The sequence below is a fragment of the Zingiber officinale genome, chromosome 7A (genome assembly GCF_018446385.1).
Source record: "Zingiber officinale cultivar Zhangliang chromosome 7A, Zo_v1.1, whole genome shotgun sequence".
Classification (NCBI taxonomy): Eukaryota; Viridiplantae; Streptophyta; class Magnoliopsida; order Zingiberales; family Zingiberaceae; genus Zingiber; species Zingiber officinale.
The window spans coordinates 25,228,970-25,244,287 of NC_055998.1; the positions used below are offsets into that span (position 1 = coordinate 25,228,970).

The 15,318-nt window shown below is 41.3% G+C and overlaps 1 protein-coding gene across 1 annotated transcript; it reads right to left on the reverse strand.

Moving 5' to 3' along the window:
* Positions 1-4,162: 4,162 nt before the first annotated feature.
* Positions 4,163-9,002, reverse strand: LOC122001189 (sulfoquinovosyl transferase SQD2-like). Its single transcript, XM_042555802.1, has 11 exons — positions 8,533-9,002; positions 6,936-7,002; positions 6,623-6,693; positions 6,156-6,273; positions 5,996-6,069; positions 5,720-5,775; positions 5,539-5,622; positions 5,372-5,459; positions 5,190-5,267; positions 4,907-4,963; positions 4,163-4,798 (listed from the first exon to the last, which is right to left on the reverse strand). Exons 1-11 carry the CDS (start codon positions 8,847-8,849, stop codon positions 4,306-4,308), a joined length of 1,503 nt encoding a protein of 500 aa, XP_042411736.1. The 5' UTR covers positions 8,850-9,002; the 3' UTR covers positions 4,163-4,305.
* Positions 9,003-15,318: the final 6,316 nt, after the last annotated feature.

Genomic DNA, 15,318 nt, shown 5'->3' on the forward strand with positions numbered 1-15,318 from the left:
TAGAACGCTGAGCAGGTGAAATTTCACCTTTCCATTGGCCATGAAATCGGCTTGCTCCTTTTTTGTCCATTGGTACTCTTCTTTATCTTTTGGGGTTGAAAAACCAAATTTCATAGTTAGAAGAATGTCAAAATTCGTTTTAAAAAATATCTCCATTCTTCGTCTCCATGTAGCGAAGTCTCCGTCGAATTTTGGTGAATGAATGTTTGTTCCGACCATCGTCTCGATCTTGATCCTTCAATCAGTGGTCAGTACTTCTGAGGTGGTCTGGCTCTGATACCACTTGTTGGTGCAGCGAGACCGACAAAGGGAAGGGGTGAATTACCTACAAATAAAAAATACCCTCCTCAAACTTTCAACTCAAAAATTAGCAACAATAAAAGAAATAACAACAATAAAAGAAAAGAAAGAAGATTCAGATAGTTGACTTGGTTACAACCAAGAAGGTTGTTAATCCAAGACGGTTGAACATGTGCACTAGAAAAGTCTCCTTCTCTGAAGGTGGAGAGACCTTTTACACACTAAAAGCTCTTACAAGTTGCTAGGAATTGATTCAGAGTTAATTCATTAATTTCCTAGCTCCAGAGACCTTTATATAGCTCCTGGAAAACTTATCTCGAGCCTTGAGGGCCCCTCCAATGAGGTTGAGGGCGCCTCCAGCCAAGTAGATGGATAAAACTTTATCCATCTGCGAAAACGGTCACTAGACTAGGTCTGAGGCGCCTCTAATGGCCTTGAGGAGCCTCGAACATGGTTGAAGGCGCCCTCAAGGCCATGAGGGCGCCTCCAGCACTGCAGGCAGCACAGGCGCCTTCAACACTTTGTTGAAGGTGCCTCAAGCTAGCTTTTCCAACTCCTTTTGCCTTCTTTTCGTCTTCCAAAACTCCGATTGTTTGGGTGATTGCGGCCAACCGAAATAGGGCTCACCCGAATCTAATTTCCGACCTTCTCCTTGAGCAGGTTTCTCGTCCCCCGATCGCCGTGCACGTTTTTCTCATCCAGCGGTGTACTCTTCCGCAGCTCTTTCGTCCTTCGGATGCACCGAGCCCGTCGACTCCCTTCCCGTATCGTCCTTCTCGCTAGCTGCGTCTTCCACTCGACTTCCTGCATTCCTAAGCTCCTGCACACTTAGACACAGGGATCAAATAACAAGCATGACCTAACCTAACTTGGTTGATCACATCAAAACAACTATGGGGTCCAACATGAACATCACGTTGATAGAGCTCCCGGTATCTACGAAAACTCTGGCCACGCGACTGTTAGCTATGACGGCCTTAATTATGAGAGCATCATCATGAGGAAGCTCCAACCCTTCCAGATATTGTGGCCCAAAATTGATTACGGGCCCGACAGCTTGCTCCCGGTTGCATCCCACAACATGTATCTCCTGACGACGCTCATGAGATTTTCACGCCCTGGTGGAATCTCCATCGATAGGTCCTCCAGAGATCATGCCAATCTCTCGGATGGCCACGTTGCCCCAGTTTTCTTCTTCCCTGGTTGCCCCAAGCTCCTGGTTGCGACTAGGTTGCTGATTCCCATGCCCAGCAAGGTCGGGCTGAGGTCTGCAGAGTTGACCTGCCAAACCTGTGGCAGCATGTTGACTATCCACCAACCTTTGAAGCTTGGGCATGAGTTCAGGTGGGGGAGGCCTAGCTCGGTCGTGCGCCGGGAGTCACGAGTGAACTGGAAGCAATCACTCGTGGCGTGGGTGTGGAACCGGTGATAGGTACAGTAACGAGGTCCCCAGGGTCCAGGCCGGGGGGGCTTGAACAGCTGCCACCTGTGGAACCAGTCGAGGATCCTGACTAGGACCAAAGGGCGGTCGAGCGTCCCAGGCATGTGGAAGAGGTTGGGCTAGCGGTTGAGGTGGCCTCTTCTCTGGTTTATTGGTGGAAGCAGGCGCCTTGTTTGTTTTTCTTCGGGCCGCTTGAGCTTCTTCCACATTGATGTAACTAACGGCCCTCCCTAGCATTTCATCAAAATTCTTTGCAGGATCTCGAATGAAGTCTCGAAAGAACTCCCCTTCTACTAGCCCATGAGAGAAGGCGCTCATCAATATTTCAGAGGTGACCAATGGAACGTCCTGGGCTACCTGATTGAAGCGCTTGATATAACTTCGCAAGGGCTCGGCTAGCCCTTGCTTAAGCGCGAAGAGAGAGTAATTCGCCTTTTGGTACTTCCTACTGTTGGCGAAGTGACACAGAAAGACAGTCTTGAAATCATGAAAACAGGTGATGGACCCGTTCGACAATCCATCAAACTATTTCTGTGCCGAGCTAGATAGGGTATTCAGGAACACTCGGCACTTAATAGCATCGGTGTATTGATGCAGCAGGGAGCATTTCTAAACTTACGGAGATGATCCTCCAGGTCCTTGCTACCATCATACTCTCCGATAGCAGGAGGCTTGTACCCCTTGGGTAATTCTTCCTTGAGTACCCTTGTAGAAAAGGGCACTTGCTCCTCAGGCTCCACTCTAGGCTCCTCCCTGAGAACTATAGCTTTACCTTTCTTTGAATACCTAGGCGGAGAGCTTTCTGCCATAGAAGTCTGTGGCTGCTCTTTCTTGTTATAGCCGCTCAGGCCCTTGTGATGGTAATCGAGGCCTGACTCCCGATAGAAGGCTGAGGGAAACTCCTCGGGTTGTTTTCTTTTGGACCCTCTAACAGAGGCGTGAGTCAGATCTTTAGAAACTGCCAGCATCTTGCATGGTCGAGAAGTGGTAGTCTATTTTTCGGAGGCCACCCGCCTCTTAGCTTCCTTGAACAATTCGTACTCTCCTGTCGTCATGGTTACATTGATTTTGCCAGTGTCCTCCATCTTCACGCTCTAGAACAGATGAAGAAAGTTCTCACAGATGACGCTAAATTGATCCTGTCCAGAATCTGAGTCAGATGGAGGCCAGATGAGGTGTTGCTAGTGTTGACGGAGGAGAGACTGTGATGCTGTGGTCGTGCAGGCTTCGACGAACAGACCCCCACGTGGCCTTGAAGGACTACTTGGCCTGAGCCGACAATACTAAGACTCTGTGCACACTTAGATAAACACACGGAACGTTAGAGACCAAAAACCAGGGAAAAAGTCCTCGGAGTAGGTCCTCCGACGCTCAAGTTAGGTACTTTTTCCTTAGAAGAACAGTGTATGAAGGAAGAAGAAAACTAGACAAGTGTGCGAGTGAGCGTACTTGCGCAAGGAAGAGGACGCCCCTTTTTATATGATAGTGTGTACCTTCTGGAGACTGACCCCTATCAGAGGGTGTCGGGTGTCAGGACTTGTCGGGTGGTGGAGGACACATGGCCTACTCCTATAGACTGGAGGAAGGTTCTGTTTGCAGGTGACTCCAACCGCTGAAATATTCCCTGACATGCAACAGGTATTCTCTGATAGGTGGTTATGATTCCCTGACCTGTTGTCGCGTAGTGCTTACTATCCTGCCCGGGTGTGGTCGGGGTTGCCCTGCCTGGTCTGCTATATATTGCTGAATAGGCTGGATGGATGGGGGGGTGCGATCAGAGTTTCTCTCTGTCAGCTTTTGTGATTCAGGCCCGATCGGGAGTGACAAGTCTGTTTATGCGAGTTAGCTTGAGAAAATCCGACCAGTAAAGTCAGGTCGGGTTTTGCCCTGATCACCCGTCCTGCCGCAGACCTGGTTTCCTGATTGTTAAACCCCGCCCGGGTCTTATACGTCAACTGGCCCCCCAGAGGTCCTACTCCGTATATTAACTGTCACGTCCCCTTGACTTCTGACTGTCTCATCCCCTTGACTTCTGGCTACCACGTCCCCTTGACTTCTGACTGTCACGTCCCCTTGACTTTTGACGACCGGACCCCACCATCATACACCGTATCAGCATCTAAAAAAATATGCCCTCGAAAAAAAATGAAATGAAATAGAGAATAAATACATTGAATTAAGAACAGATTTATGAATGAAAACTAATTAAGTATTTGATAAACAAATATGTTTCAATTAATTGTTTTGTTGAGTTGTTTACTTGGTGGAATAGGAAGATCATCAGTTATTTAGTTATGCTTTTATTTATTCTCTATTTTTAAGTCATGGATATATTGCAGGAGAAACCGAGAAGGCAATGTCTGTCGAGGATCTCTCTGCTCGACATGTCTGTTTGTTTACTTCAGTTTCACTTGGCAACAGTTTCATAAAACGGCACAGGAATATGATAGAAAATCGAGTCCAAAACATAGGAGAATTCATATAATCAACTATATTTAGTGAGATAAAAATTTTGATCATTAGTAATTGTGGCAAAGCCATACTGCCTCCGTTTCTTACTCGTATCATACACACTTGATCTGTTGTGACCTGAGCTTCTTCATCAGCCGCTGGAATGGCCGGAACAGCTGTGCTCTCTTCTTCCTCCAGAACCAGATTGCTGCATTATACTGCTCGTTGCGGATCTTCCGTGTCGATGCTCTCCAATCATACTTCTCCATCTCCTCTCGAGCGGCCTTGCCCATAGCTACTCTTAACTCTTCACAAGACAAGAGGCACTCGATCTTGTCCACGCAGTCATCAATGTCCCCGGGAGTGAAGAGGAAACTGGTCTTGCCTTCTTGCTCCTTCGGTATGATGTCAGGGATGCCTCCGGCGCGAGCTGCAACCACAGGAACTCCAGACGACATGGCCTCCAATACGACAAGGCCAAGTGTTTCAGATTCTGAAGGCATCAAAAAGACATCCCCACTGGCATATGCTTGAGAAAGCTCTTCCGCATGTAACATCCCTGTGAATACAGCAGGCATACCGGCAAACATCTTCTCCAACTCGGGCCTGCAAAGAGACCAAGTCAATGAACAAGGGCATGTTATCGTCATAAGTGAGCAAACCAGTGATAAATGTATTAATATCATAGGTACAAGGAATGGGAGAATAGAATACCGATATGGTCCATCTCCTATGTAAGCAATTCTTGCGCCTGGCAGCCTATCCATAACCCTGTTCAATGAGTATATGTAAATATTAGCGAAAGTTTTCAAGCTCTTCACATTTACTTGCTTATCTGTATTCAGAAAGCAACATATGCTGTGCTTTGTATATGAAAATTTTATGGAAATCATTTTCCATTCCTCCTACATTATGATATTCCATTCGTATCCCTTTGACTAGGCAAGCAATATCGAGTTAGTATTCATTGGAAAGTGAAGAGTAAAATAGAACTAGCCTTTTCAAAAAGTCCAAGCTCTTTTCGACTCCTAATCGTCCAACATGAATCAACAAGGGCTTTTCTGGTTCACCATTGCTGGCAAAAGAGAGTTTTTAGACAAATAAGTAATTCATATGGCACAATTATTCTTGCACGTTCAACTGTTCATGCCTATTGGCAGTGGTGTGGCGACGAGATACCTTAATCTCATGCGCATTTGATGGCTACGGAATCGAGGGTGGAAGCTTTCTGAATCGACTCCCTTGTTCCAAAGGCGTATCTTGTTAGCTATTGAGAAAGAAAACCATCAACAAAGGATCAAACTAACACCACAGAACAAAGATTCTGCTGAGGGCACTCTGCTAACCTGCTGTTACATGAGCAGCTAAAAGATCTTTGCTAATAGCAGCTGAAGGTACCAAAGTAAGATCAGCAGCTCTGTGAAGGAATCCTTCAAAATAGAAATCAGAGAATAAAGCACCAAACTAAAATTGTTGGAGGAGCTTTTGGAAGAATTATAGGGTAGATGGAAAGGAAAATTCTCTCACTGATAATGAGCCACATTGGCTTCACCAACCAACTGAATGTGTATCTAGGAATGTATCTGCAGCACAAAGATTGGAAACATTTAGAGTTTCAAGCAAGGAATTGGCGTGGCATCGCACTTTGGAACAAAAAATCTAAAGCATGTGTATGATAACTGAAGTTGGAAATTATTAGTTCGTTTCTTAGCAAAAGTACTTCGCGAAAAGGAACAATGTTTTTTTTCTTTATAATTTATTTTGATAGCCATGTCATGATACAAATGCAGAAAGCCAGCTCACATTGGAACATGAGTGTGGTATGACATCACTATAGGAACGCAAAGCAATTTCGCAATTGCCAGAGCACCAAATACCTGTTGAAAAGAATGGTATTAGTTTAATCTTTATTCTAAAAGGATAATTTTCACAAATATGAAAGCTACTCCCAAGTTAAGATTACCATGACTCCTGGAGAAGATGCATGAATAATGTCAGGCTTGAATTTCGCAACTGCTTTGATTATTCTTGGGCTAAGTGCTAAAGAAAGTGGGACTTTTTGATACCAAGGGCATGGAAAACTGGAAAAGGAAGTAAATATTAGATTAAAAATACATGGAAAAGGAGAGTTGCAAACGTGGAGGTGAAGGTGACTCAGAGAAGTAAACAAATGGTATTGGATTGAATCTAGGTGTGTGGAATGAGAACATCCATCAAAACCTTATATGATTTGTAGAAGTTTTGTTTAAGGAGGAAAACTTGCATACTACCATACTCATCATATCCATCAGAATGACATTCTGAACTTGCTAGATGCAAAGTATCTTGAGATTGATAATGTTGTCAATAACAGAGAAACTAAATGACTAATGTGAGGCTGTTTACTTAAGTGTTTAGTACATAAACCAGGAGATTGCCCATTTTGTGTACCTCCATGAACCAATAACCTTTGCACCATAGAACTCTTGAGGAACTCCTTCATGTGTGGTCACCACCATTACCTACATGAAACAACACATTTATTTTCAATACCCTTTATGTGTAACAAGCTTGTCCCAACAATTAGTGGTATGTTCGTGCTATCTGAGATACAACAAGACCCTAGTTTTATCATCTTCTTTTATCTTTTGAGATGCTAATCTGATACCACTGTTTTGCTATTCTTCTAGTGATTAAGATTTACCATACAATTCGTGTACCTAATTAGCTTTTAGATTATGTTGTTGCATGTATAAGTGTGTACCTCGTCCCCCATTTCACGCAGATATTTGATGAAATTCTGGAAACGATTCTTGTATCCAGAAATGTACCTGGCAATTAGGGTAGTGAAAAATAAGATCGTTGATGGCAGTTAAAGGAAATCAGATTTATTAGATTTGGACACATTTACTGACAGCAAGCAACAAACCAGTATTGGATAAGTCTCGTAGCCAACATAAAAGTAGAGGTCTGTGGCATTGAGTACCCACGTTAATATGGATATCTCAACTGAATATTAATTGCAGTATGATACCTTGTTGTAGTGAAATAAACTTGTTGTTTTCCTAAATGTCTTACTTTCTCTCTTCTTGTTATCGGACTTGACTGAAGTTTTTAATTAGGCAAAAGGGTGTCCCAAATAAAGAGAAACATTAGATGAGCACCCCTTTTTCCAAAAAAAATCAAATGGGCGGCCCCTCCCATGATTTTATCCCGAAATTACCTCTTCACCCAGCGCTATTGTAAAAGCTATTGGATAGCTTCTATAATGTGTAGCAGCTACTGGCTAGTAGTTGTTACAACTTATTTAGGGTGAGTTTAGGATTTATACGGTATAAAAGCTATCCAGAAACTGCTACAATGTATAAAAGTTACTATGTGTACAAGCTAGTAGCTGCTACAATGTATAGAAACTACCTAGTAGCTACTACAACATGTTTAGGATGAGTTTAAGATTTAGGATTTATACCGTGTAAAAACTATCCAATAGTTGCTACAACATGTAGAAGCCACTCGATAATTGCTACAACGTATAACAGCTACTCCTGCTACAATGTGTTTAGTGTTAGTTTAGGGTTTAGATTTTTAGGATATATAACTACTATTATATCAAAATACTATTTACCAATTTGGTCAAAACTATTTAAACTACATCAAAACTAACTTTAAAATAGTTGTAAAAGCTATTTTGATATAATAGTGTTCAAATATTTTAAATCTTAAACTCACACTAAACACACGTTGTAGCAGCAAATGGGTAGTTATAGCTTTTACACAGTATAAATCTTAAATTCTAAACTCACCCTAAACACATTGTATCAGCTATTGGATAGCTTTTACACGTTGTAGCAACTATCCGAAAGCTTCTACACGTTGTAGAAGGTACTCAGTAGCTGCTACATATTGTAAAAAAATACCCGGTAACTTCTACAACAGAAATAGGTCAACAGATCATTTCGGGACAAAATTATGGGAGGAACGGCAATGGGGGCCTTTTGATTTTGCCCTTTTTAATTCCTCTATTGGCGCTTACAAGAGCACATCCATCCAAAGAATTGACCATGGAATAGTAAATATGCCATACAGCAGATAAACCAGAGCTTCCAGAAAGCAAAGCAAATACGAACTAAGCTGCTTCTAATTCTAGGGTTTCTGTTGAATGAATCATGACAAGTCTGAAAGGAAATCTCAAAACCCCAGCAAAATGGGATACGTCGCAGAGCAATTATCAAACTAAACTCGATTAGCTTCAAGATGGCAACTTTATGCAACAAGAATGAGAAATAAGCAGCAAAACTTCTTTACAAGTGAAAGAAAAAAAAAATAGTTAAAGGCTGAGCAAGGAAGGGAAAGGAACCTACGCGAAAGGGGAAGGCTCCACAAAGAGAGCAATCCGGCGAGGCTTAAAGATAGCCTCCTCATCCTGCACTAACGGAGGCACCACGTCCTCCTCCACCTCCACCTCCTTTACTTCTTCCGCCGTCATCTCTTTCCGCTTCCCCGCATAGCCCTCAACTCTCCGCGCTCCCCGCCACAATATCAGACGCAGCTCCGCCGGAAAGGAAGATGACGACAGGGAAATCGATGGAGCAGGCAGGCAACGGAACCGCGCCGACGGCGCGGAGGGCGAGAACAAAGTGAGACGATTCGTGCACAGCAGCGAATCGGTGGGAACCATATTGCCGATTCCTATGGTTCCACTTCCACAAACCCAAACAAGATAGGGATCGGAGAGGAGTTCGAAGAGCTCCTGCTGTTCCTCCGCCTCCTCCTCCTCCTCCTCCCCCTGAGTATATTCTCGGGAGGGAATAAGAAGAGAGCATATGCGCTCCTCTCCATTCGCGTATCGCGTTTTGGGGCCGCCGTCATGTCAACCTCATCGTCACGTTTTCTCTTACACGTCGATCTTCGCCTACCTGTCAGAGTTCGCCACCTGTCACTAGAAAATCCAGTTTAACTAATTTTTTATGATAATACGCTTTAAAATTATCGAACCAATCATATATTATTTCAAATAATAATAGTGATCCCATCGAAAAACAGTGAGAGATGGCTACTAACAATACAGAGCGTAAATGGACTCTGAGACTATGACAAAAAAAAAAAAAAAAATCATCGGTAAATAGGTTAGAAGGGTCCTTGACGTAGCTACTAGTATAGTCAAGTCAAAAATAAGTGGTGACACAAAAGCAAACAACAGTAGTAGTATAAGAAAAAGAAGAAGAAGAGATACGTAAATAAATATGTATGTGTACTTCGTCAAAGGAGAAAGACCTCCTTTTATAATGTTACTCACAATCTAATCTCTGTATTGATAAGGCATTATCCTGAGATCGATTAATCTGTCGTATCGCCATACTTATATTGTCTTCATCAATCAAATCAGTATGTAAATAGTGTAAGTACTGGTACACAGGTATGATCATAAGCCCATGTGTTATAGTGATGGCCTTATATGCGCCTTTGGCCCTTATGACCTCTTGGCCTGCTAGTTATGTATGCTTTTCCCATAGCCCAATGTATATCGCTTAATTAAGTTATAACAATGTCAAAGGTTATGACCGCCTAGTAAGCCCTCATTGAATTTTCTAGAACTCCCCTCTGATCGGCCAAGCCAACTGGGAGAGTGGGGATAGAGGCAAGAAAATCAAGTCAACTCTAGGAAGGCGTCCCACGAGGAATCTATCCGATCGGCAAGGGCGATCGGACTTGAGGGAGCTAGGTCCCTAGTAAGTCCGGTCCAAAAAGGAGGTTGGTGTCCATATAGAAGCTAACTGATCGGCAGGGATGATCAGGGATGCGGGGACAGAGACGAAAATCAAGTCAACTCTGGGAAGGTAACCCACAAGGAATCTATCTGGTTGACAAATCTGATTGGACTCGAGGGAGCTAGGTCCTGAGTGAGTTCGGCTTAAGCCAGGGGTGGTATCCATATGGAACCTGTCCGCAGACTTGCCATTTGTTTATAAGGCTGATAGGGTTTTTCGCTAATTGGAGTTAATTGGCACTTCGCTTTGGTCCTTCATCCTTGTGTAGTCACTTTGAATTTGTGACTTCTGATCGGCATTTTCTTATTTGCTTTGACTTTTGTCGTTCTCTTGAAATGGCCTAGTAATACTACCGAGTGAATTGTGCTCCTCAGACTTTTGTTAATGAGAGTCAATCGGGCATTTAGTGTCTTATCATCAAATCATTTTTGCGATCATCTTCCTCGAAAAACGAGATGTCAGGTCTCATAAATGCTTAGATAATGAGAAATGATATGCTTTGTAGGTGCTATAAATGCATGGTAAGGTATGGTGATATACGTGAGGGCCTATTATGATAATGATTTGTTTGTGATATCCATCATAAATGTCCATTCCTCTAGTACTGCCATGTGCATTACCCACATCTCTGATAGAGACGTTTAACATTTTGAATGATCGTGATCTTCTAGTTCACTTTTCTATCCATGCAATCGGACGATGAGTTCGAAAACCCCTAAGAGGGTGTTTGGTTGGGGGTAGTGGTGAGCATTCGGTTAAAATCGAACCGAATTAACCGAACCGATATAAATTAATTTTTTTTTTCAAACAAATCGAACTGAACTAATTTTTGATAAAATTCGAATAAATTGAACCGAATTTATGAAAAACTTGAACCGAACAAATCGAAAATAACCGAACAAATCAATTTTTTTCTAAAAAAAATTGGTTTGGTTTAATAAAAAAAATAGTTCGATTTAAAATTTAAGGTCTAAAAAATTTGATTTGGTTCAAAAATTCAGGCTATCCGGTTTAACCAAATAAAAATTTTTAAAAACGAACCCAAACCGAATTAATCGATTTTATAGGAAAAAAATAAATTTCTAAACAAATCGAACTGAATTTCGGTAAGTTTGATTGGTTTGTTCGGTTTAACCGAACTTCTGCTCACCCCTAGTTGGGGGTTATCATTAATAACCTTGGTAGATGTAAGGTCCCGTAAGCGTAATTAATGAATTTACTTATGAAATTTTCTAAAGTCATCCGAATGCTAATTACGGGATTAACCTATAAAATTTTTTATGAATTTTAGAAATGTTTCAAAATTTTAAATGAATTTGTATGACATACTTAAAAGGGATAGAATAGTTAAACATGAGGAAGCCAAAACTAACACCCAATTAATTAGGAGGTGATTGCTCTAATTAGCCTAAGGATATGATTTAATTGACTTCGGGTTAGAACTTAATTAACCTAGGTATAAAACTATACCTGATTCGCAGAATCCAAGAGGCTGGATACTCTGGACCGCAAAGTGCGATCTAGAGGATGGACCACTTCACTCATACGTAGAAATTTATGGACTCTACCTATTATACAAGTAGGAGCAATGAAATCCCACCTATCAGCAACCTCTGGTTGGCTCCCGGACCAGGTTGCGGTCTTTGCCCTCACCATCGGCTCTCGGGACTCGGCCAGGCGCTACCCCAGGCGGACAGTTCCTTCGAGGGCATCGCGATTGGAAGAGGAAGCTCGCGACCTTCGCACAAGCGACACGGCGATATGCAACGGGTGAGCAAGGGCTTCTGGCAGTGGAACGAAGAAAGGACAGGCAAGTTCATTCCTTATTTTAGTGCGAGATCTGTGAGGTATAAAATAGGAACCTAGGAGATGAGATCTGCTGATGGAATACCTCGTGATTCGATTTTTATCTTGCAATGTTCTTGAAGTAACACACGGTTTCTGTGCTTGATTCGGCGGGTGTTTCCTTTGAGGTTTTGTTTTGGATTGCAATTGATTTTGGTGACGTTCTCATCGAACGATGGCTTTATTTGGAGTTCCGCAAGGATTTGAGCTTTTGATTGAGTTCGATGTGGCTTGTTTCCAATTTTTACGAAGGTGAAATACTGCGGATTTGGGAGTCGATGATTGGTTTCGAGGTTGGATCGAAGGTGATGTATTTGCTATGGGTCGTGATTCATTTTCCCTTAAGGTTTCTATGTTTTTTCTTGGGGTTTCTTACGGGTTTTGATTTGTTGCCGCTCATGAGAATATCGAAGAACTTGATGGAAGGGGGGGGGGGGGCTTTGCAAAACTCAGATCATTTTGATGTCTCATGGTGTTCTTTTAGGTTGCAATTGCAACGTCGTTGCTGTTGGTTTGAGTTTGTGTAACCAGTTTGTTAAGGAATGGATTCTAATTGGTTTTCACTCTGTAGTTTTTCTTTCCTGTGTATGGACTTCGATTCTTGACGTTTTCGGCCGGATGAGCTGCAATTGAGGCTTATGAGATATTCTTGCTTGTGCTTGAACCATCACGTGTTTCGTTTCTGGTTTTCGCATAGGATTTAGATATTCATGTTTGGAATAGGATTTCTTGCTTGGAATTTTTCCTGGATGGTTCAAGTGTATCCTTTATTATTGGTGTGGACTCATCGAGGTCAGGGTTGGATGTCTCAGAAAAATTGAAACACTTTGTTTTATAATGCTCGGAAGAAGGATTAGGTGGTGAACCGATTTCCTTTGGTGTTATGCTTCTTATGGTGACTTATTTCGATTTCCGGTTATGGAATTGATCGTATTTCTAGATTGAATCTGATGTTGTCTTGCTCTTCTAGTTATTGCTAGCTTACATGTTGATTATGATTACTAATATAAAATTAAGGTGTAGATTTGAAAGATGATGAATGTTAATAAATGCTAAGCTATATCTTGCTATTGTTAATGGAATGCCTGGACAGAACTTGACAGAATGTGAATGAATGATGTAAATTTAATTGTTCTTCTGTGGTTGCTTTCTCTTAAGTAATGGGGAGTAAGAAGTGAATAGGATATGTTATCTATGTAGTTAATTGGTTGAGTATGAGCATATGTGGTGACAGTACGGGTTGGATGCCCCGGGATGATCTCCGGGGAGGGCCCTTCCAAACTTGACTGTTAATTTATTAATGTTAGCTTTGGCTAAATGATTGCATGTTCTCTAGGAGGTACCTCTAGGGTCATGGGACTATTGACTGGTTCTATTAGTGGTTACCGGATATTTGACATATTCACCCTTATTAGCTATATAGAAACTTTTACATATCATACCTTTCTTCAGTTTACTGTATTTGAGATAAATTATATGCCTACTAGTTACTATTCTTGCTACTTTATGGATGTCATACTATTCATATCGGATTGTACTTGCTGGGTTCGTAGACTTATGATGTCTACATTACAGGTGAGGGCGTCTACCAGGATGTGACGGAAGGCATGTGGACGGAGTAGGCGAGGAGGTGAGATGGACGCATGGCACTGCCCGGATATTTAGTAGTGCAGAGCAAACTCTTTCCATTGTGAGAGGTTCTTCATTTGTTTAGAGAGAGATTTGACAATTCATTGTTCCTTTGTTTTGTTAAACTCTTGTTTGGGATACTGTCATTTACATTGGGTAAGATAGATCATTTTGATGGAATTGCACTACGGTTATCTACATAGCAGATGTCAAGAAGGTTGTTAAACTTGATGCAAAATTTAGGGATGTTTCAATTGGTATCAGAGCACACTCCTAAGGGATAGCATGCGCAAGCCATCTCGTCAAGGACTCGACTACTCCTGCCTTCAAATTTGTAAGAAATGCTATTTTATGTTGAAGCATAGTCAGAATTGCACATTCTTGAATCCATATCAGCCATAGTTGTCAAAAGGTTAGATAGAAAAAAAAGGATTTATCTTACATATGTGTTCACCTAGGTCTTCCTATGCATATAGCTACCTTTTGTGTTTAGCTATCTATCAGATTAATTTTGTATAGGGTTATGTTTTTGGAGTTTCAAAAAGTACTCTTTTCATAAAGAGCATATGAAACTAAGATAATAAAGAAGAATTTCAGTTTGATAAGAGCACTAACTAGGGCCAGGCTGCCTAGAGCAATGGCCTAACAAGCCCAATGACTTTCTAATTTGACTGAAAGTCCTATTTAAAATGTTATATCAACTTTTGTGGTATTGACTAGAACAACAAGAGATTTTCTCCATGCTCTTAGCAACCTCTTTGCAAGTTTTGTGTCCGTCTTTTATAATACACCAAGTTCAGTTTTTCTAATTTTTTTTTCTATATGCTTTATTTATATACGCTGTAGGATGGGTGAGATTGAGTTGCCTACTTATATTCTACAATCATTTTAAAAGCATATATCGTATGGAAGTTTTTTTTATCCTCTTAGATTAGATCTGAGATTTGTGATACTTATTTACAAGATTAATTGTTTATTTTTTTTATTAGCAAAGTGTCACACCAAAATGACATGAACCATGCTCAATATAGGGTTAGCATTGTTTCTCTCTTGGCCTAGTTTTCTCATTGCAAATAATTAATGTTTCTTTAATTATTTATTTTCCCACTATAGTTTACTTTTAGATTGGTATGCTTACAGTATAGATGTTTACCTTAAAAACACTTTGATATGCATGCTAGAATTAAGCTACAGCTATGTTTGTTGTTACATTCTTGTTTACTATTATGCTCTTATGATTGTGATTAGATTTTATTTCTTTTTAAAGATTTATATGCTTACAGTATAGATGTTTTATGCTATGGATGTGGATGGGGGTGTGTTGACAACAATGTCAAATTGACTTGGAGTGATAGAAACCATAGGAATTCCCAACAATAGAGGAAGATAAGGGGCTTGGGTGCTAGGCCAACCGTACAAGATTGCAATGATGGCAAGAGGCGGCAAGATGAAGGTGCATGTTGCAGCATGGTTCGAGATGGTTTGGCAAGGCAATGATTGACGTCAGGGAACTAGTAGTGGTGGTCAGAAGTTGCCACTATGACTCTGGTTACAAAAGAGAGTAAGGAGGGAAATGATGTGCATGAATCAAAAGTAGGTTCTGTGTGGGTGGAGCAATAGTGGAAGGGTGGCTTTATCTAGATCTCTTAAGGATAGAGTATCAGGAGAAAAAAATGAATTCTTATAGAAGCTGAACTTGACTCTGATAACAATTTGCATAACACAAACAGAATCAAGCATCACACACAGGAAATCACTCAGAAAAAAAAACTACTATTACTCTCACTAATTAATTGACTACCTAATTAGGTAAAGCTGTCAAACTAAACTAGAACTATTACCTAACCAACTCTATTTATTACCAAACAACTCAAATTAGGAGGAACTCAACCCGTATGTTTGTGC

Excerpts from the sequence above, each read along its gene's own strand:
- LOC122001189 (XM_042555802.1), bottom strand. The coding sequence starts at position 8,849 with ATGGTTCCCACCGATTCGCTGCTGTGCACGAATCGTCTCACTTTGTTC. Across the intron at positions 6,070-6,155 it reads CATCTTCTCCAGGAGTCATG|GTATTTGGTGCTCTGGCAAT; the intron begins GTAATCTTAACT and ends TCTTTTCAACAG. Across the intron at positions 5,776-5,995 it reads TACCACACTCATGTTCCAAT|ATACATTCCTAGATACACAT; the intron begins GTGAGCTGGCTT and ends TTTGTGCTGCAG.